The following is a 23,319-nucleotide window of genomic DNA, read 5'->3' as shown; positions in this document are numbered from 1 at the left end:
AGTTTCAATTTGTGGGTAAGTTAGGTCCGTTTTCTCTCTACCCTCAATGCCTTTTTCACCCCTAGGTTGAAAATTTATATTTCAAGAAGGCCACCTAAACCACAAGATGTTTGGAATGTCGAAAATGCTATACTATACCCTCTGTACTGTTTACTTAGCTGAAACAAATGTTCAGTTATAACGAGTTCATGAAGCTGAGGTTGTAAGAAGTGTGCTTTTTCTCCCTTTGAATGTAACATCGATAACACTATGTCATCAAGTGAGGCATGCATAAAGTGAAGTATTTTAAGTGACATATTGCATCGATTAATCCTTGCATTCTCTGACTTGCAAGTAAACAAGTAAAAGTTATAATTCCAAAAAAATCTGCTCTTGTGGACATAGTCTTTGAGTGGTCTTGTAATCTGTCATCTTGAATTTTGCAAGAAAATTTAAGCCATCACTCCTTTAAATCCTTGTTTTCTGGACGTCTAGCTGGTTATGGATTAAAATTTAATTGCATTCTTGGAAACATCTATTTTCCTCACTATCGGTTGACAAACTGCAGGGGGACCGCATTCTGCCGCACTGACTTTCCCAAAAAGGAATGGATACGTGTATAACTTTAAATAATTTTAAAGGTAAATGATATATTTAATGACCAATAAATGTGTAACTCTACTGAACTACAACAGCAAACAGATTACTTATAATGAAATTATTTTCATGGTCCTCAAGGACCATGTCCGCAATGAGCAAAATGGTGGAAAAACTAAGCGACTAGTATATGCAATGGAGATGAAATATTAAAAAATAAATATACTCATGTATGTATAGTCATAGCCGGGATTTTTATTGCGCCTCGGCATAAAAAGGGAGGAGCAGGAGTCACTATGCCTGACCCTGTCAATCACTCATATTCGTTATGAAATGCCTCAGCAATATGTTTTTAGAAGAGTCCAGCTGCCCCCCATTTGCTCATGTTTGTACGTACATTTGAGGTTCATCAAATCGATGAAAGTGATATTTACACCAAGAAAGCTATCTTACTTCTCAAAATTGGCCCTCTGTAAAATAGGATGGTCTTCTCTTCTCTAGATTGCTGGTAGAAAGATATAGCCATGTCATATTTTTCCTGAAATTGGCTTGCATATTATTTACCTACCTAAAAGACAGGTCATTGCATTCCATGCCGTTTTGAATATGATAATAAGATAGTTTATACTGGGCAAATTGACGAGAACACATTGTGTATTAAAAAGTTTTAACCTCAACAGAATTCAATATATCTTGATAGCCAACCCAGTTGTGTTGAGTCCTAATGATCAGTTATTGTGTCATGTGCCATTTTGATACAGCATGCTGAGAGGGTGTGGCATATGAGTACTGAATTTATATTGAAGCCTGAAAGGACTGTACGTTGTATTAGATTCTTCTATTAGTTATTTAAACATTAACATTTACTCAACAAACCTACTGCATTACTATCACAATTCATGCTATGGATACAGTTGATGCTCAAGTATTTCTTCCTTATAATCGCAGTTTGGTTTAATCGTTCAAAACCTATGTAATCATAATGTATGTTGAGTCTTCCATTGCTTACCAGAGTTTGTCAGTTTTGAATGTGTATCAACTGCTCTGGCAACTCATCTTTTATACGTTGAATGAAATTATTGCTAATAAAATATTTTGAATAATTTTATTTTGAATTGCATTATTTGGTTAACTATACCTGCTGAAGGGGTTATGGGGTACTCCGGTAATTAACCTCACTTCAATAAAGTAAACAAAAGTAAATTCAACCACGGTTATTGCGATGGTAAGCGATACACTTGCTCAATGTCTCTCTCGCGCGATAGTCCTTCTCCTTTGCCGTTTCGTCAGCGTCTCTCTCTCGCGGCGCCTTTGTGGCGCTAGGTTCCACATACTCTGGTGGCGGTAGCAGGGACCTCAGGGCCCCAGAGCAACGACCTCAGCCAGGTGGCTGGCCTTGATGACGGCACTTGAAATTAAGAGCTCCGCCACATCACCCTCCTGGCAGTGAGTTACCCTAGCGTGGAGAGAAAAAAAAGGGAAAACAAAGAAAAAGGCAGAAAATTGGCAAATGTTTGGAGGAAAAAAAAATTTGGAAAAGGTTAGAGTTGGTAGTCCAACAGATGCTGAGGGAAACGGACGCACCTCTTGGGGTGGCTGCTAGGCAGTGTATGTCCTGCTCCTTGAGCTGCAGGTGTAGGTAATAGTTGGGCCATCAGCTGGTGGGATGCTAGTAGATGGTAACACATGGGCTGATGGCTGCCTCCTTGTGGTCAGGATGAGAATTTCGCTCCTCTCCTCAGGGATTACTGGCTCCTCAGAGATGATGTAGGCAGGTTTCAGGCAGTCAATGGCAATGTTGGCATCATGGTTTGGCAAACGTACTTTGTAGGTTTTACTATCCTGCTGTAGGACCTTATACGGGCCATTGTAAGGGGCCTGGAGGGCACCATGACTTGCATCATGACGCACAAAAACGTGGGACGTTGATGGCAGGTCCTTAAAGATAAAGTGCCATGGCGTGCTGCTTGTCGAGGACTCAGGCCTTGGAAGTGCTCCTGGAGCTGAGAGGTGAAGTAGGTGGTGTTGGGGGTGGGGCCACTGGTGGGGGAGAGGAACTCGCCAGGAAGGCGTAGTGGCTCGCCATATACGAGCTCCGCTGGGGTGGCTTGAATATCTTCCTTCAGCACAGATCGGAAACCCAAGAGTATCGCCGGCAGTACATCCACCCACTGCTGCGTGTTGTGGCAGCGGATGGCAGATTTTAATTGGCAGTGGAAGCGCTCCACCATCCCGTTTGCTGCCGGATGATATGCCGATGTCCTTAAGTGGACTGCACCGGCTATATTGGAGAGCTGGTGGAAAGGAGCACTCTCTAATTGCCTGCCTTGGTCCGTGGTGATTCGCTGAGGCATGCCGAAGCGTGACAACCAATCCTGAAGGAAGGCACGTGCCACGGTTTCGGCAGAGATGTCCTCCACAGGAATGGCCTCAGGCCACCGTGTAAAGCGGTCTACACATGTGAGGCAGTACCGATAACCACGGCATATGGGGAGGGGACCTATTAGATCAATATGGACATGTTCAAATCTCCTTCCTGGCAGAGTGAAATCAGAAAGGGGTGAGGAGACGTGCTGTGTTATCTTGGATCGCTGGCAGGGGATGCACGAACGAGCCCACTGACTGCAATCTTTGTTAATGATGGCCACACAAAATGAGTAGTCACTAATTTGGTGGTGGCTCTCACTCCAGGGTGTGCAAGGTTATGGATGAAATTGAATGCGTGACGACGGAAAGCTGGTGTGACATATGGTCGAACGTTTGAGGTTGACGTATCACACATTAACTGCACCTGAGGATTGGCACTTTCTTCAGGATTAATGATGACTGGGAGTTGAGAAGGGAGGCCAGTTCCCCATCCGTCTCCTGGGAACGGCCTAGTGCTTCAAAATCAATAGCATGAGTGACTTCTTCAACTCGGGACAAGGCATCCACCAGTCATCCCTGAGGAGAGGAGCGAAATTCTCATACCGACCACAAGGAGGGAGCCATCAGTCCATGTGTGACCATCTACTAGCATCCCACCAGCTGATGGCCCAACTACTTAACCTGCAGCTCAAGGGGCAGGACATACACTGCCTAGCGGCCGCCTTAAGAGGCACGTCCGTTTCCCTCAGCATCTGTTGGACTACTAACTCTAACCTTTTCCAAATTTATTTTTTTTTTAATTTGACCACGTTTATTGCGATGGTAAGCAATACACTTGCTCAATGTCTCTCACCCGCGATAGTTCTTCTTTGTTGCCGTTTCGTCAGCATCTCTCTCTCACGGCGCCTTCATGGCGCTAGGTTCCGCGTACCCTGGTGGCGGCAGCAGGAGCCTCAGGGTCCCAGGGCAACGACCTCAGCCAGGTGGCTGGCCTTGGTGACGGCACTTGAAATTAAGAGCTCCGCCACACCTGCTTATGATAATTGTCAGTCTTTTTCCATTTATCAGATTAACTGCATGTGAAAATAATTAGAATTAGTTCCCTCATCTTTACTTGTTACATCTTATTCAATCTTGCAACTATTTTCATCTTTCTCTTCATAAAAGGTAACTGCATATGTATTATGATTCATTCAAGGTGACGATATGACACTATTGTGTAAAGTACATGGAAAAAGCTTAGATTATCAATACCAAACACCTGTTATTTGTGATGTAGATCTACTAATATCCAGTAAGAAATGAAACTGTTGGCCTATATACTTAACAATGTCAAAATGATTTACTTTTCTGAATGCAAGGTGAGGACTTTTAAAATGACCCTTGTTATGCATGCATGGTGTCATAAATTCTTTCCCACTGTCCCTCTCATTGGGATTTTTCTTCCTCATAGAAAAATCTCCCCAGGATGGTGGTAGAGAAATTGCGTATGCTTGGTTTCGCTAGGTAGGGCCCCCTTCGCTTCTATAGCGCTGGAGTGTTTTATCCCTGTTCCCCTCCCTTCCATTCCTTTCCTTTCCCTGGAGGCGTCGGCGGGCTCCGATCGCGACGGCGCCTCTTTCCCTTTTCCTTCCTCTCCAGCCCCTCCCCGGGTGCCCTGGCGTATAAGCCTCAAGCTTGGTTCCAGGCCCCGGAAGGGTACAACGCACTTCTTCTCTTCTTTTCCTATTCTTCCTCTGCACCAATGGGTCCACATTTTATCACAGCTACTTGGTTTTTATATGAACTGTGTGCATTTCTACAATCATTGTAGAGCACTCCAATTTCTTTCAGAATTCTAAGCATTGAACTCCAATCCACGTTATCAAATACCTTCTCTAAATTGATAAATGCTATGAAAGTTGGTGGCCATTCTCTTCTCTATGAGCAGCCAAAGAGCCAAAATTGCTTCTCTTGAGCCCTAGCTTTTCCAAGTAGGCTTCCGCGGAGATTATGATGAATTCTGCTGGTTTTTCCGGGTATTCTTCCGCGTTTATCCATTTGATGGATAAACGCGAAAGAATACCTGGAAAAACCAGCAGAATTCAGCCCTAGCTTTTCCTAAATCTCCATTGGTCCTCATCCAGGAATACTTCTTCTCTTTGCTCTATTCTCCTGTAAATGATTTTTGTCAGAATCTTCGATGCATGTGTTCACAGGGTTATGGTCTTGGCTCAGGCTCTGCTCTCTTCTTTTTGGGTATGGGAATAATGATGTTCTTCTCGAAGTCACAAGGTAAATCTCCTGTTGAGTATCACTGATAGTTTTATGCAGTTAAGACATTTTCTCCTGCATTTTTGATCAGCTCTGCTGGAATGTCATCTATTCCTGGAGCCTTATTCTTTCGCACATCTCTTGTTGCAGTGTCAAATTCCAATCTTAAGATGCTCGCTCTCATGTCACCCTTTTCTACTTCACTTTTCCTCTTTGATAACTTTTTAGCTAACTTTGCTTCTGTTGTGTAATTCCTCCAAGTATTTCTTCCATCTCTTGGCTTTGTCTTCGTTTTCAATTAGAATATTTCCATACTTGTCCCTTATGGTATTACGTTTTGTACATACTCTGTTCCTTGAAATGGTTCCTCACTATTCTATAGGCTGCTACTAATTTCCCTAGTACAAGGTTATTTTGCACATCCTCAAACAGGTTCATCATCCATGCTTCCCTTGCTTTGCAACAAATCTCGTTCATCATTATATTCTAACAAGCCTGTCCTTCCTCAGTATTCATTCCATTCTTATACTTTCTCCATTCTTCAATGAGGTCTAGGACTTCATCCGTGATCCATGGCTTTTTTCAACATATTTCTTCTCCCTAGAATTTCTCTTGCTGCTTCCCAAAGACCATTTTTGATTATTTCCCAGCTATTCTCCACTGATTTCCCGGTCTGATCTAATCCTATCTTGCTCTCAATTACTTCTAGAAAAGTATGTTGATTTCTAGGCTCCTTTAGTTTCCCTGGTTGCGATGAGTTCTTCGCTGATATCTTATGATGAAACACTGAAAAATGTTTTGTTGGGAAGTAAGATTTGGAATCACATGGCTGATGGCAAATTGCATGAGTTTAAACATAATCGGAAACAAATTGAAATTTTAAAAGGAGTACTTAAATCAGCTGAGGTTGTAAGCCAAATCAATTGTAAAGCAGAAGTCCACTGTATTTATATTTTGTTGTTATCACAGTTTTTCCTTTGGCAGGACTATCATCACCATAAGAGCCTATGTTAAAATTTTGTTTGAAGTATTTCAATAAATCAGTCGATGAATAGCTATGAGAACAGCATATTTTGGAATTATCATAACAGTGATATTTCCTTCATTTTTTGTAGAAACTTGTTCAGGTGTGGGGATTGAGGCTGTCATCCCTGCAGTTGACTGGAGGCAGATGGAAGCCCAGCTATCACTCAAAATTTATGGATGGACTTTAAGGAGGTGTACAAAGTTAGAATCAGTCTTTCTGCTTCCTCAAAGGAATAAAATTATCATCTTTCAAATAATTTATTAGCATCAAACACTATGCTTACAATTAAGAGTATAAAATACAAGGTGGTGTGTACAAAAATAGCACTTCGTTTGCTATAAAAATTGACTGCTATCCTTACAAACATGAGAACTACAGTGAAATGTAGCTTTTGGTGCTGTTACTACCCATTATATATAGTATAATCCACTGTATACAGTTCCCCAGAATTCACTTAAATAGCCAAAAAGACAGATTTCATGACAATGTAATTTCATTACCTCATGCACCTAATGTCCTACATATGGTTGAAAAAATGCATTAGGAAGAACCTTTACTAATACTTGTCATTATTGCTTCCAGAATTCAAAAGGACTGAAAATTAGCCAGTGAAACTTCAATAGTTCGAAATTTTATTTGGAAACTTCATTACTCGAAAGGGGCAAAAATTGGACAACAAATTATCGATATTCTGACCAAGCATACTTTCCAAACATATCCCATGCCTATATTGAGCATTGCTATGCTGATAATTTTTACAGTCAAAAGACTAATTAATTAAAATTACTAACCAGGATTAGTAAAAACATTTAAGAGATGATAATCCATCAGGATGGATGCTGGTTCAGGATTTGACGATTAGGTCTCTTTAATTTCAACATACTGACAGTGAGTCGACTTCTTCACATCATAGGCAGAGTAATCATAAAAATAATCTCCTTAAATTCTAACCCGACTATCCACTTATAAAGATTTCATTCCTGCCTTATTCATCTTTCAGGAGAGCACAAGATTAAAATCAAGTTCATCAGATTGAGGTTAAAGAAAAATGGATCACATTTTAGATGCAATTGAACATAATATAAATGTAAATAAAACATTACAGGCATGAATATATATTAATTCATCTTCTACTTGATTCCCAGAGTAAAGGTGCAAAGCAAAATGTGAGAGCCAGGGGGAAAGTTAGCCTATTTGCGATTTAACAATGAGAACTAAACAGCCAGAATGAGAAAGGGAATTAAACTTTGATTTTTGACATGTGTTAGGAAAGAGCAACAATTGCACAAAATGGGATTGATATCATTTGGTGAGAAGCACAGCCACTAATTCAAGAAAAAACGCATACATTCATGCATAACACATCAACTCCGTATTCACAACATCAACGACTAACAACAGTACTACTAAACGACCTTTGGGTGCCTTTTATCAGTCGAAGTATGTAGAAAATACTTCCCCAAGATTCAGAAATTTCTATCCTTAACTGAAGCAGCAGAATATGTCCATACTTAGTTAGGTCTATTTGTACTTTGACCCTTACTGTATCTCACCAACAAGAGAGAGAGCTATGTGCCAACCTAAGAACAAAAAGGTTTTTGTGGCGCACTTTGGAAAGCATTATTGGCATTAATGGAGAAACAGGTTCTCCATCTGCAATGGAAACATGAACTTTTTTTAGAAATGCTCTTGGGAGAGGCAAAAGATTGTCAAAGGTAGAGCATCTACTCAGTTCATTGTTAGGCCCCAATTATCCCCCACTTCCCTAGCCATTGGGATCAAGGGAAGCAAGTAATTGCTGGTGCACACTAGGAGAAGCACCACCCACAAGCAGCCCTCGCACTTCAGAATCCCATCTCTCACAATGAACCTGCAATCTGGATGGCAAAGAGTTAATGGAAAAATATTGAGTCACTTCACAAAACTGGTCAACCGGCATTTTGTTTGAAGTGTAATGCCTGCTGGCATTCACTGAGCTAGATGCATTAATTTTCCATTTTATTTTCTGGACAAATTTTATTTGAATCATAAATTAATAATTTGGAGGATTCTATTACATATTTGTGAAACACTTTAAATTCGAATTGATCAGCATGGGAATTTAATATGTACTTCCTTCTTCACAGCTTCTCATAAACTGGTTGATATTTTTAGTATATATTTAGAATAGAATGCTATGAATACATGCAGCAAGATCTGCTTGTCTTAAATAAGCAGAATTTAATAATTTATTATCAGCACCATTCTTTTCCAGATGAAAATGTAAGTAAAAAATATGAAGCCCCAGCATTATTTGCAACAATTCTGAGCATGCGTTGTCTCGAGGCAGCTATGAGGGTACAAAGTGCTATAGTAAACATTAGACTGCAATTAAATTTTATAGGAACAAAAGTGCTAGCATAAAAAGATAGGAAGTTGAATTTATCCCCCAAAAATGCAAAAAATATTTGGAACTTATGAGCTATTTTTCAATGCATCTGTACATTTAAAACAATATATGTTCTGTAAAAATTAGCATCATGGACAACACCAAAGTCCAGATGATGAAAATGGACACAGGTTTGTATTATTTGGAACCAGATTCATACGAAACACTATTTTAGAAACTTTAAGAAAACAAAAGTGGACTAGTCAGAAGTAAACCTTTTCAGTCACCAACAAGTGCACAAAAATGTCACATTAGAAACATCATTTTTTTACTTGGAGCATTTAGAGATATTCCCTGTACTTGGACTTTAAACCACAGGTAATGAAGGGAAACTTACATGTTAAACTTAAATCATAAGATTTGGGCAATTAAAGGCCACAGTAGATGTAATCAACAGCTGCCAAGGAAATCTGTGTGTTCAAATTATTTATATGATCCTGATATGCTTACTTTGAATTGCATATATGCAACATTGAGAACATATCTGACTTCCCAATCTGCACTCCAAGGACAGCTAAAAATTTAGAATGAAATACTATTTTTAACAAGGTTTCTTGTAATGAAGGAATAATAAGTTACTGTGCGTAATGGTTTTTTTACATAATAATGGGAGTAGAAAAGTACATATAGTTTCTGATGAAAAATCTAAAATACCATAGGAATAGTAGGGCACCTAGGATTTCCTAGGCAAATTCTGCAATGTCAGTCAATTTTTTAAATTAAAATAATGCAAAAGGTAACTTCTTATCTGTACCATGCTTGGGAGAGAATGGCATTTTAGCATACAATGATATGATGGCCATCCAGTACATCAATCAAGCTTCATGCACTAAGCAATTCAAAAGCTAGGTCCAGGCACACAAACAAATCATATAATGGGAGATGGCCTCATAAAAGGAGCATTGGCTTTTTATGGTAATGTGCAGCAAAATGCAGTTGGAACAAGATATGAAGACATTACTTTTCTACTAGCCATCATTACAGCACATCCTGTAGTTTGGAGTATTATGCTTCCTGAACAGAGGCAATTACAGACTACATAAACCTGAGTATGATATGTACCTTCTTACTTCATCAGGGCTAGCAATTTAAACTATGGCAGGTCAGCATGATCAGCTTTCAATGGGTGCATAATTTTTTAATAACTTTCATACCCTTAATTTTGTGATGTGATATTTTATCAATTCTGCTTCATTCTTTGATTCATACATTTACAGGAAGCTAAAACCTGAGGGAAAATGAAAAGAAATCACCTTATCCTATTCTTTGCAAATCCTGTTATAGTACATTGAATTCTTTATCATGCGATAAGTATAATAAAAAGTTTAAGGGTAGCTTAATGACAATAGCACTCAAGTATATGGACTAGGTTAGAGTGACGTTGAAAATAAAGGACTATTTGGTGAACTACTACATTGCTATGGATGTTAATTATTTCAAATTGCCACATTTTTGCATTCCCTTTTGCAATAACTGTGCAATGGTTGGTGGGTTTGCATGCTCTAACAACAAGGGATAGCAATCAAAATAAAATTCAAAAGCATTGTTCCTGAGGCAATTTTCATTAGTACATATACATATATACAGGATGAAATTCACGATGAAAAAAATCATTAGGCTTAGCTGGGATCTTTCAATTGCCGGTCAGGTATGCTACCAGTTACACCACCAAGCCATCTTCTTGCTAGGCAAATCTCAGACTGGTTTTACCGAACAAGGTATTAACGTCTAGAGTCCACATCGTGGCACAGGAGATGGAGGTCATGCTTATTATAAGCCACTGTTGGAGAGAAAAACCCTACTTGTCGCAATTCTGCGATGGACATTTTACCGGCTAAGCCAAATGATTTTTTCCAGGCAAATTTCATCCTTCGTGTATAAAACGTTTGTGTAAAAAACAGAATAGAAATCGACTAACAGAGATATACTTTGGGTCACAACGAAAAGGTAGGCAAAACTACATTGAGTCCTAGTTGAAAAGAAGCCCCGCAGTGATAATAAAAATAATATAGGTATACTTAGCACTGCTGAGTCCATGTGCTTAAAATTCAAATGGTTTAGATCCAACCCTCACAATGAGGGCTGTACTTTTATTGCACCGATGGTAGTACAGCATACTCCCGATCATCTGGGCTACCGATGGGGAGAGGCAGCACGAATAATCGGAAAACACAAATAATCCAAACTTTCACTTAAATTTCTTGCCATTTTCATCATATACATAAATCAATCACTCTATTATTATCAATGCACATTTAATTTTATTTAAGATTGCTTTCCAGAATCATTAGCAGACTTCTTCTCCCCACTGCAATCTTTTAAGCAGTGATAAAGTGACTGCACTCATATTCTTACTGCTCCGCGTAACAGGGGCATCCAATTACGTAAAATGGATTAAACTTAAAAATTTCTCTGAGCTCTGGGGGGGGGGGGGGTGTTTATCCCCCGAAACCCCCCCTCGCTGCACCACTGCCATTTAATATCTGGTTTTCGGAAACCATGCATCTGTGGCTGCGAGATCACGGATTCAGAAACATGGTTTGCACGAATGCTTCAAAAGCACGGTGCAACGTCGGAAACTACACTATGAGCACGATCGCGCACCGCAATGCTTGGAAAACAGGAACACGGTACTCTCGTGATGGCAACTGGCACGCGATCACTCAATCACCCAGCGCAGTGGTTATAAGAAATCAGGGCTTAAGGCTAACTGTCTACGCAAGCAAGTGCCTGGATATGACTCATGCTATGTCTACTTCCACTTCCCTTGCTGCCTTTACTTCTATTCCCTTCCTCTCCAGTTTGACCTTGACTGGTTGTGGCGTAAACATGCCAGAATGTAACAAAATCTCCAGTTCTTGTGGCCCGTATTCAACCACATGCGAGTCCACGGATAATATATTAATTGCACATTTGCGTAATGAAATATACATATCATGATCGTAGATAACATTTTTCTTCATTTATGATTCGTTTACCATTGAAGAATCTTCTAATATTACTCAAGAGATTTTTTTCCCACCACTGATCATCATCTGCAATGCTAGCTCAGACGTCCAAGTGAACTTGAAACATTCCTTGTCAGCAAGTAAATAAAATAATTTCATTTTTCGAAGGGGATTCACATGGAAATAATAGGCCCCATGTAGTCATGCATTACTTGCAAATACTTATCTGCTTCTGTAGTGTCCGATTTTTTTTTTACATAAATCGCGGTAAACCTATGAGTGTGAACTCGTGCATGGACAATCCGCAACATGGATAAGCTGCACCTGCATAATTGGGAGTCTGCTGTAATTATATCCCACTTCACTATCAAAACTCTAGCCTCTTTTCCCTACCCCCTCTATTTCTTGATTGAAAAGTAAGGTCAGAGATGTTTCAATCAGCATAGTCTCTTAATCCAAAGTACATTTTATTAGGAGCCAGAACAAAATTCCAAGTGAATATCATTTCGTGCAAGGACGAAACTATTCACAGATCTTTTATTTCTGTTTCAGCCCACAATGAAACAAAACATTTGAATATTTTGGATTGTGACCCCCACTAATAACCCACTTCTTCAATTGCTCAAGGTAAGACCTTTAATTTTTCAGCCATAAAACTATGTCAATTGAAAAATAATGTTGGAATTACAATCTATTTCCTGGACCAAAATGGAGGTGCACCACAGAGAAAAGAATGCCAGCATTTATTACACTTGCCTCTACCAAGGCATGAGGCTCAATAATGCCTACCTCAAAGCCATCTCACAACATATAAAAAGCCAAGCTGATAGTAGGAAGACCATCAGAGAGGGGATTGAAATAAAGTGAAAAGCAGCTGTAAAAATCTGAAAGTTTATGAATGAACAGAGAGCAAGACACATGAACACACAAAATAAAAACCTATGAGGGGGGAGGGCAAACTAAAGAGAGGGCAAACCAGCAGAAGTTGGACAAGATGCAGGTAAAACAAAGAACTAGGCAGAAGGGAGTGCTAATCGATGGTGTGGATGTTGAGGCTGATAATTGAGGGATGAATGTGGGAGGAGAGAATGAATTCCACAGATGACACAAAATGAAATATAATTTGGGATTACCAGCAATGAAATTGTGGAATTATAATGTCTACTTCCATTTGATCCTTCCTTCATCAGTCAATCTTTTATAATGACAATATAAAATAAATAGATGTCAATGTAAATGCATCCGACAAAATAACATTTTTGTTAATTTCACCAATAAAATACAAAATACAAATGCATAAATTAAAAAATGATCACTTTTAATTGATTCATGCAAAATTAGAATATGACCTCATAGAAATGGTTACAGTTAATTAAAGTACAAAGTTAACTTAACAGTAAATAAAAATGGGTATTGTGCACAGTAAATCACAGTGAAGACCTTTATAGGTTGACACCACCATGGAACATTCAAATAAATACATACCATGGACATAAGGCAAGAAAAAATTAGTTTCTAAATTACTTTGGTATGAAAATCAAGAGCATAATATTGCCAAAATTAGTGATGAGCAATGACTGTCGAGTCTTCAACACACAACAAGTAGATGAACCATAGCCTTGAGCGAAAATGCCATAAATGTTCCTTCATTTTCCTTTTCAAGGCATGTCAAACCCATAAGTATCTTCATCTTCATCGTTTTCAACTTCCGGAGCAATTATTCGTTTTTGGGGCTGCGAATTTGATGGTTGCGCCTTTTTCTCACTACCAACATTAGACCGAGCAAATCCCTTTGAAATCAGCTCAATTGCAATATCAATGTCCTGCAAAAAGATAGCTTTTTTGAATTAAGATTTTCTTAACTTCTAAATTTATATTCAAAATAATTAAATAAATATGAATAATCCGATACATTAACATGAACTTGTACTCGCAAAGACTTGAAAAATATAAACAGGAAGTTTCATTTTAGAGCCAATGTTACATTTTGGAGGGGGGAAAGGTCTGGGAAAATACTGCAGCTGTCAACAACTAGGAGGGGTGAAGTACGGATTTCACAGATGATATAATACTTTACACACGAGCCCATATTACAAAGTGCCTATTATCCGATCCCGCTGACTTCGTATAATCGAGAGATTACTGCACCAGTAATTGGATGAATGCTAAAAAAATTGGCAATGCAAAGAAATTTAACTCTGTAACTTGCCAAATAACAGTACATTCTTATGCCAATGATTTACAGACTATGACTGAAAAACACACCAGTGCTCTAATAATGGAAACACAATACCAACTTTCAGTGATAACAGGAATTCAGAATGCAATTACACATGGCAATTTGTTGCAGAAGAAAAATTGCTTCTGTCACTGATTTATACATTGACACAACATGAAATTCTCGCAAATTGATATTGCTCTGCTTTTTCTCATGAAAATAAAATTCACTGATATTTCCCAGTATTCCCAATTTCCCATTGCTGAACACCCTCATTATGGACAGAGGAAACTCGATTATGTATTGATACCTGAACCATGCCTCCCAGTTCCTCTATTCAACAAATAGTGGAAATGATAATGAAATGAGCATATTCTACAAATCATTTTAAAGCTGAATATATGTAATATATTCCTCTCAAATCACTGGACTTGGTTTATGCAACAAAAAGTTTTACAATCGGAATTCATAGGAGTCCCCATCACTGTAGATTCTCAACAACTGAATAGATAATGCAAAAGAATTAGGCATTACACCACCAATGATTACCTCTGAAGAATTGGTATCAACAACATCTAAGGCTGGAATTTTATATCGTAATTTTCTTCCATTTCCAGGTCTTGATTTCTTTGAAAAGACATCATATTCTCCAAACTTCCTCACCATTAGTATCTTGTTTGGCTTGTCTGATACTAACGATTCAAAGAAATCTAAAGCTTCTTCACTCCATACCTCTTCCCCATCTGGGCTCACTGTGCTGTAAAAGAAATTTACATTACAGGGAATATTCATAAAATAAAAATGCATAAACATATCAAAAATCAACAGTTGCATAACGGCAGACATTTGATTCCTTGACTATACAGCTCATTTTTATCAATATTATGACTGTGAAATTTGAAAGAAATACTTCAATTAAAATCAAAATTTACTAAACTTCAATCTCATCATTGATCAAGAACATGTTTAATTCCCAACCACAATTGTTAGAAAAGAAAAATGGGAAATCACAAAATTATCCATATACCATTTGAGGATAAACAAACACGTGGAAACTTTGTGCATTCCACAAAACTTCATTTGGTAAATCTCAACGGATTTTGACATTCTTGTGTCATTCCTTCAAGGGCAAATACATACTAAAATAGGTATTTCCTCTTGAAGATGATATGTAATAGCTGAAACACATCAAGGTTCATCAAATAGTTTCGATGGAATTCACATTGTTTCCATATGTTTATTTAACCATGATTGTGGGGTTCCACTAAGTAAACATGCAAACCATAGATAATATTATATATCCTTACTTAGACACCACTCCCGCAAGACTACATTCAACAGCGAAGAATGGGTATTGGGAGAATTCCGACGGAAGACTTCTTACATCATCCAGTTTCACTTCCTCTTCATCTCCATAATCCACAAACTTTGCTTTCACAATCACAGCTTCTGCATTCTTATCATTAATTCCAATTATTTGAGCACGGTGCCATTCACCTTGCTTTGCATTTGGAACAGCAATCAATGCACCTAATTTGGGCTTATAAATAATTAAATTAGGACCAAACAGAACTACGTTAAAGTTGATTATGTCTAACTGTCAAATGTAACATGGTAAAGAATTTCAAAAATTCTTTCAATTAAAATCAGTGTTAACAGAGATAGGTAGAGTGAATTGCAACACAAATTTAGTTTTTACATCTAACTTTACAGAAGTAAACTCATTTCTTGGCGTTAATGTTTACAACTGAATATTATCACCATACCTCATGTTTCTTATCCAATACCTGAACAATGATTATGAACTAGAATAGAAAGTTGAGGACCAGGCCCATTACCTTTTTAACTTTACCCAAAGGACCAACACGAATGCTAAAATAGTCTGCTAGCCTCCCTTCCATCTTCACCAAAGTAGCACTATACCTGCACAACTAGAAAGACACAATAAGGAAAATGATGTTCAAATATACAGATTCTCCAACAAAGGCTCAATAATAGGAGAAAAGAAAAGCAACAAACCTGAACATAAAACTTGTTAACAGTTGTAATAGAGGAAACTGTAACTTCCACATATTTAGAGTCTTGACTTGAATTGATTACTTCCAATGGTGACTCCTAAAAAAATGAAAATGAACACCATAAAAGGGAAGAAATATTATGCATAAAGAGTATGGCTATTCAATAGCTCCATCTTTGCTGTAATATATTGTAACTCCAAGGGGGTTTAGCAGGTGGAAAAGAACGCAAGCACGGCCGTGGTTAAGGGGTGTCAATTTGGAAATCGCACGCGAGAGAGCTTAACGAGCGCATTGCCACCGGCAGCTGTCCTTGGACACCGAGAGGAGGAAGAGGGGAAGTAAAGAGGAGGTGTGATGGGTTCGAGAGGGAAAGCTCTCTCTCTCGAGAACCTTGGCAGCGGCAACATTGATAACAACTTTGCATTGTCGAGGGTTGACAGCCAATTGGGAGCTGATCACCAACTCCATAGTGATTTCTCCAGAAGCCATTTCCATCTTTGAGTGGGGGCTTTGACCAGGTCACCGGTGCTGGGAGCTGATGGTCCAACCCCGCGACAACTTCCCCAGAAGTTATCTTCATCTTTGAGTGGCGGCTTCATCTGACGACAGCGTGTTCGAGAACGGCCCTCAACGAGGACACCAGTCATGAGCCCACAAGCACTTGCCCTGCCCCAAATATTGTCATGGCCTTACTGCAGAGAAGTGTGTTAGGTTGCCTCGCAATTTATGATGAGTGATTTAAGGGAGGGAGGTATTTCTGAGTTCCGTATTTGCTTGCTTGGTCGCTGACGGTGACGGTTGCATATACCACTCATTTTTACGTTTGCTTTCTTCTCCACCCAAAATACTAATTAATTTGTCACATGCTTGGTTTATTTTCTCTGCTAACAAAGGTAACTAATTTACTTGTTTGTTTAATAATTATTAAAATAAATACTGCCATACATATTTGTGTTCTGATATTTCATTCAGAAACCTGTCACGGTTCTTGCATGAGGACCTATTTCACGGCCCGATGACCCTCGCTTGGCATTAGTGTAGTTTTGTACCGGAGGGACGGCACCCGAATGGCTATATTTCGTTAGGAAACTTATGAAAAGCATAGCTCACCCTACATAATCATATATACACCACTGCTAAATTAAGAATGACACTTATCATCCACAAAAAGTGCAGTCACATGAGCAATTATTTAAAGTGAAAAGGAAAAAATCTTCAGCCTTTCCTTATAGGAAAATAATGCAAGATTATTTAAAACAATAACATTATCCCAACCTATACACATAACAGAAGACAATTGAAGATGATCTTTGGGTAAAAACAATTCAAGGAAGCCCATCCATAACTAACCTGAATTGAACCAACCTGTTTCCAACGTTGAAGATCCACCACTAACAATTTCAAAAAAGGGCTTTTCACAGCAGGCCTCTGATAAGAAGTTTTTCATGGGACTGAGGTTTGACTGCTCAACACTAAATATTCCTCCTAAGTTTGTTTCCTTCCTTCCAAATTATAAGCAAGCACAGCATACAGCTTTCCAAATTTCAGGAAGCTCTGCATTGAAGTTATGTCCTTGTTAAAGTTCTCTTCTCATCCAATCCCCATTCATCCCCACTGTCCATTTCCCTCCCTTGACTCTATGTTAACCTTCTATGTACCACTATCCCTTCAGAATGTCATCTCCGCTAATTGGGCCCTATGCACTCCCATTACCTCCATTCAACCCTTTGTTTCTCTAACATCTATCAAAATTCAAATTTCACAAGGCTCTAAATTAAAATGCCTCATTGTTGAACCTTTGGCTAACTATTTTAATTATTAGGAATGCTTAACTTTTTTATCAGTTATGGAGCTAGAAAAACCTAGATATTAGTACCAGACATGCACATTGCACAGTAAGCATACAAAACAGTTGAAGTTAGAAACCATATATCACAAGTAATGGGAAGAGGTTATGATATGTATTTATATTTTTAGCAGTGTACGAAAACGTTATTTACCCAAATTGATACATTTTGTCTCTTTTCTCACTACTGGATGTATTCATACATTGACTCCAGCAGAAAATGCAATTCTCATTCAGAAGCAAAAGTTTCATAAATCATAAAGAAAAGATATTGAATAATTTACTACTTTGGGTTGGTTAAACAATATAAAAATATTAGATGGTTTGAAGAAACATGATTTTTTTACTTAAAATCAGCAGAGGACTGAGCATGCCATACAACTAATTAACTGACCACAGGTAGGCACACCATTACTGAAGGTTACGCCAATCAAGGTTTACCTTACCTTTGGAAAATTATCCCACTTATTTGGGGTGGGAGTTTGGGTGGCAGCAGGGTCTTTACCCAACGTTTGCCTGATCAATTCATATGCAATAGCATTTTTCTCTCTTGGACCTTGGATTTCAATATAGAAGGGTGAGACTGCAAAATAGTCATCAGATATTTTACTAATGACAGCAGGATCATTAAGGACAGATGCTGTGGGAGGTAGAAAAAGTGTAATCTAATTTTATGTTTCACATGACAAAATTCATTTTTTCAAAAAATCAATTTTCAGCTATTTAATATCCCTTTTTACACCACTTATTTAAGAATGCAGAAAAAAAGAATACCTTCATAGAAATCAGGATCACACTTCAAGAGTAATCTTGATCCAGTTTCCTGACTGATTTTTAAGAGACTACTTCCAAAATCACCAACAATTAATTTGATTTTTTCCTAAAGAATACAAAAGACCGGAAATTAAAGACAAATCCCAAACAAACTTCAATGAAAATAATTAAATAAACCAATGACACATGAATTTCATGTCCCACATGACAGACGAGTAATGAATCAATCCAGTACAATCCTCAAGATGCCAAGGAGCAAAACTTAAAATTCTCCTTAAAAGCCTGATTCGATACAAGAATAAAAATTTTAAATCTTCCGACAGAAAGAAAGTTCCTGAAGTTTTTAGGGTATCCTAAAATGTCGTACATAATATATTAAATTCAAGCTTAATTTCAGGTTTTCAAGACAACACGACTTGATAATTCTCAATTTACATTGTCACAGCTTTTGTAGGCAACAAATGTGACTTATTTTTTCAAGCTCTATGCTGATCACAGATTTTTCTGGCTTAACCCATCTCTCGATATGAATCAAATAATAGGGTGGTTTCCTATTATTTTTTTATTGCCTAAATCGAAAGATTATTACTCCTGGAGTACGTATTTCGCGCTTTTAGATTTTTAAATGACGATATCTATTTTTCGCGATTAAAGGAAAAGTGAAAAATTTCAAGCGCGCAAAAACGCGACGCGTAAGTAGGAAAGTCCGTGCGCCGCATTTCTGGTTCCCCCTCTCTCCTTGTGAAGTGACCTTGATCGAGGCTCTGAGCGCTGATAGGACGCAGGATGCTAGCGGATAGCTGAGTACCTTCCTGTCTGGTAGCGCATGGCTTAAAAAAGGTTTATTAATACCTTATCAAGCGAAGAAAACTTTCCGACCTTAGCCAGTTTTAATAGGTGATTATTAAGACATGTTTCCCTGAGCTCTGTGCCTCATGCATGCATTGGTAACCTCAGACGATGTATAACTCCTATCCTCTCGTGTAGAAACTAGGTCCCTGTGACGTCACGCGGAGCGGAATCGCATGGGCGCCAATCTGGCCTTTTTCAAATGAGGATAAAATTTGACCCTTGCCATTCGTCTAAACCGGTATTTCAAAAACCAAATAATTTGTGTATTATGAATACACTAATGGTGGGCAACGAATCGCAATCAATGCCTATCGTTTTCTTTGATGAAGGAAACTACCCTATTATGTAAATAATTAGAAAATGATTACGTGAATTGGGAAGGTAAAACTGAAATTTTAATAAAAACAGACTAGAAAACCATTCAGAATAAATTGAATCTATTTAAAATACTGTGATTGATCATGGTAGGGATGGGTTATAAATCTTAAGCATTAAAATCAATGTGAAGTAATGGATTTTGGTGCTGGATTTCCTTCATTAACCGTCCATCAACCAAGAGAGGGTCACCATTGTTCCCAAAAGGCAGACTTTCATCTCCTTTAAAGAGTGCATGCTTACTTTATTAGCCCCCCAGTAAGTTTTTTATCACATTTTATTCAATTAATTATGTATTATTTTATAAACTGGTTAAATGGCTTTTAAATACTCATTATTTGATAAACATTTTCAAAAAATTGAAACCCATGATCAAGTATGTCAGCCGGCAATGATTACATTGTTTCCCAAAGCAAAATACCCTTTAAATTTCCTTGAGAATTTATATCCAAAATACCCTGAAAAGTTAATACTTAATTCTTGTTCATCATTATCAAATTTTAACTATCACAAATCAAAAAATATTGTATTTTAGTATGTATATGCACAACTTTTTTGAAATAGGACGAAAAATAATACTATAATTTCTTCTCTTTGGACAGGAAATGCGAAATATTCTAATTCAAGCGCAATAAAGGTCATAAAGGTGGAGAGATCATAGAATGAAAGACATGTAGAAAAACTATTGCTCTGAGTAAGTGATGCATCATAATAATAACATTTTTATTCTGGGAATATTCATCAACACATGCATGCTTGACTAATTCTTATCTTGCAAACACACCTTATATTAAAGGCTGAGGGCATTCCTTAACTCAGCTCTAGATGTTTGTCTAGGGAGTGTAAGAAATTCCACAATACGGATAAATGTCCTCAGGGACCCAATTAAAACCATTTTATCTGGTATAACATTAATTGGATTTAGTATTTAAAAGCAGAACATTTTTCCAGATACGGACAGAAAGGAAAACGTTCACAAAACCATAAACTCAACCCTTCGATCTTAAAGTCTCGGGTGATGCAACAATCTCTCGATTAAAAGAATATTACTCCAGTAACTTCACGGAATTGCGGCAAACAAAAAAACGCGATAAATGTAAATTACCTTCGGAACTTCCATTATACTCGTGGTTATTTCTGGCGATGACTCGATTAATCTGTTGACCATGAATTCTGCCTCCTGAACACTTGCCGGTGTTCCTTTCATCACAATAGAAAACGTCTGATCCTCATCGGGGACTGAAATTTTCAACAAACATAAATAGTTTTTGAAGGACCAGAGAAATAACTTTCAAATAAATCAGTACTTACTCTTCAAAACGTTAATTATGGTATTGCTGGTTTGCTTAATAAATTCTAGCTGCCCTAGGACAAGCTGGGCATAAGCCTTGTTTAAAACCATCCTATGCTCTGTCCAGTCTTTGACAGGTACCTCATCGTCATCATCATCATCCCTTTTCTGTAAAGTATAAATGCAAATCAACATCTTCAAAAAAAACAAAGTGCATTGGGTTCATCAACCTCTGGAACACCTATATTCATTCACCTTATTTCGGCGCTGATACGTAAGATAGGTGTACAGGGACACCCCTGCTGCACAAACAGCAATAGGAATAGCAAGAGCTGCTTTTGAAACCATGTCAGCTGAAAATAGAAGAAATTGATAAATGATCAGAAACGCCGTTCATAAAAAAATTAATGGCCCATAAAATTTCAGCGATTTGCCGTTTCAACGGCTTATTAATGTAAGTACAATCATTGTTGGAGGTAACAGTTAGAATAAACAACACAGCACATAGTAAATAATGAAACTTAAGTCATGCAAACACAAAGAAAAACATTACACATCTCATGCACCATTCATTGATTTTGTAGCTAACACTTTTGAGTACGGTACCTCTGATTTTTTATTTAAGAATTCAAAAAACAGACAAATAACATCTTCAAACGCTTCCTTCTTGTGATTTTATCCAAAACTTAAACACATAAGATCACATATGTGCGATCCGTGCACATGATACACACCATACACACGTTCTTAGGATAAACGATTTTCAATTATTTGTTATGATAAAATGTTATGACACAGTCTGCTCACAGATGTCTCTACAGAAAGTTTTTAATTTGATTTGAATTCCGCTCTAAAACCTGCGAACGATCAATCCTTAATTTTAGAGTCATTTATCGCATTTTACTTTTATTTTATACATTTTTTTACGTAGTTACTACCACGCTTTGCCCTTATCGTACCATTAACGTCATAGATATTAGACAAAATACAGACAGATATGAAAACACATTGCACGTTAACTCCAATATACTAAAACGACTTTGATAGACATCATAGGAAATGTAAGGAGCTTCATAGCGAGGTAGGTAGGGAGGCTAAGAACTGGTTCCTTACCCTGAATATGCAGTATTTATGTATCTGTGGCTTAGTCTGATTTGAGCTTTACCCTTGCCTATCATTATAATAACCTCTGCGCGGAATCATTGAGTAAGGCTGCACAAGTCCAATAATCCTCTGAGAATGCCTCGTTAAGATTTCAAAATAATTTGAATCATAAATGATATCTTATCACCTAAACGTTTAATCTATTATCTCGTTTCCTAGAAATGTATTAACTGACATAATGATGTTTTAAACAAAATTTCAAAATGTGAATCCAAAAATTGTTTATGTCAATTTCTGCCACCAGCTACAATGTATGCAATCATTTTAATAATCTGCAGTTGTGCATGTTTAAGCAATAGAATGCATTTGCATGTACATATTTGTTGAAACCTCTCAAGCTAAATACTAAAGGATTTTTTTTCACCCTAGAAGTAAGAATGAAAAAATTAATAACTGTGTAAAATTGAGCTGTGTATTGTTCATAGCAAATCAAAAGGAAATTAATCTGACATTAGGCTTTTTTCAAAATGTCTTTCTTCCATTTCATTCTTGCTGCTTTGGAAAATTTACACCAGCTGGTGGAAATTTTCAAAAGCAGCAAGGATCCTTTGAGGATAAAGGAAACAGTATGATTGCCAGGATCAGATCATTCCAGTCTCTCCAGACCACTCTGTAATTAGGAAGAGAAAAATTCTTGAGCTCCTGCAGGAGCATGAAGAGCACAAGGAGCAAGCAAATGGACCATGCAATCCCTGGAATGAATGGTAACGAGGAGGCTGATGAAGATAATTCGAATCTATTGATCCACATTCTTCCAGAAGGCATAATTACACTGTACATTAATCCGTATGAGTCAATGTCTAAATGTATGAATGTGCAAATTTATACGAAAATGCACCAAGCTATAGCTACCCAACGTGTGCGAATGCATATGAGCAGAAATATAATCTCTTCTAATTTGGTTCATGCATGTGTACATGTTCATTCTGGTCCAGTCATGCTAACAGACAGTGGTGCAGCGAGGGGGGGGGGGTTTTGGGGGATAAAACCCTCCCAAGAGCTCAGATAAATTGTTACGTTTAATCCATTTCACTTAATTGGATTAATATTACTTATAGAATAATGTAAATATTAATAAAATATCCCTCAGAAGCCTGCAAAACTCACCATTTTGAACCATTTATATCAAAAATTTTCTATAGAATAATTTATAGGATACATTTCTATAGGGGAGGGCCCCCC

The 23,319-nt window shown here is 37.7% G+C and overlaps 2 protein-coding genes across 3 annotated transcripts; both read right to left on the bottom strand.

The window, feature by feature from the left end:
• Positions 1-2,175: 2,175 nt before the first annotated feature.
• Positions 2,176-2,930, bottom strand: LOC124171113. The gene is made up of 2 exons (XM_046550252.1): positions 2,541-2,930; positions 2,176-2,454 (listed from the first exon to the last, which is right to left on the bottom strand). The coding sequence occupies exons 1-2, from the start codon at positions 2,928-2,930 to the stop codon at positions 2,176-2,178; spliced, it is 669 nt and encodes a 222-aa protein (XP_046406208.1).
• A 9,966-nt stretch (positions 2,931-12,896) lies between these two features.
• LOC124170672 (tudor and KH domain-containing protein homolog) lies at positions 12,897-21,725 on the bottom strand. 2 transcript variants are annotated; one of them, XM_046549558.1, is made up of 11 exons: positions 21,580-21,725; positions 21,229-21,326; positions 20,994-21,141; positions 20,788-20,921; positions 18,456-18,561; positions 18,128-18,321; positions 15,837-15,932; positions 15,656-15,748; positions 15,125-15,357; positions 14,367-14,574; positions 12,897-13,422 (listed from the first exon to the last, which is right to left on the bottom strand). In XM_046549558.1, the coding sequence occupies exons 2-11, from the start codon at positions 21,319-21,321 to the stop codon at positions 13,258-13,260; spliced, it is 1,470 nt and encodes a 489-aa protein (XP_046405514.1). In that variant the 5' UTR covers positions 21,322-21,326; positions 21,580-21,725; the 3' UTR covers positions 12,897-13,257. The 2 variants fall into 2 exon arrangements, with proteins under 2 accessions (XP_046405514.1, XP_046405515.1); XM_046549559.1 differs by having other exon boundaries at positions 18,128-18,264.
• Positions 21,726-23,319: the final 1,594 nt, after the last annotated feature.

This window comes from Ischnura elegans, chromosome X (assembly GCF_921293095.1).
Source record: "Ischnura elegans chromosome X, ioIscEleg1.1, whole genome shotgun sequence".
Lineage (NCBI taxonomy): Eukaryota > Metazoa > Arthropoda > Insecta > Odonata > Coenagrionidae > Ischnura > Ischnura elegans.
This window is presented reverse-complemented; position numbering and strand designations above follow the sequence as displayed.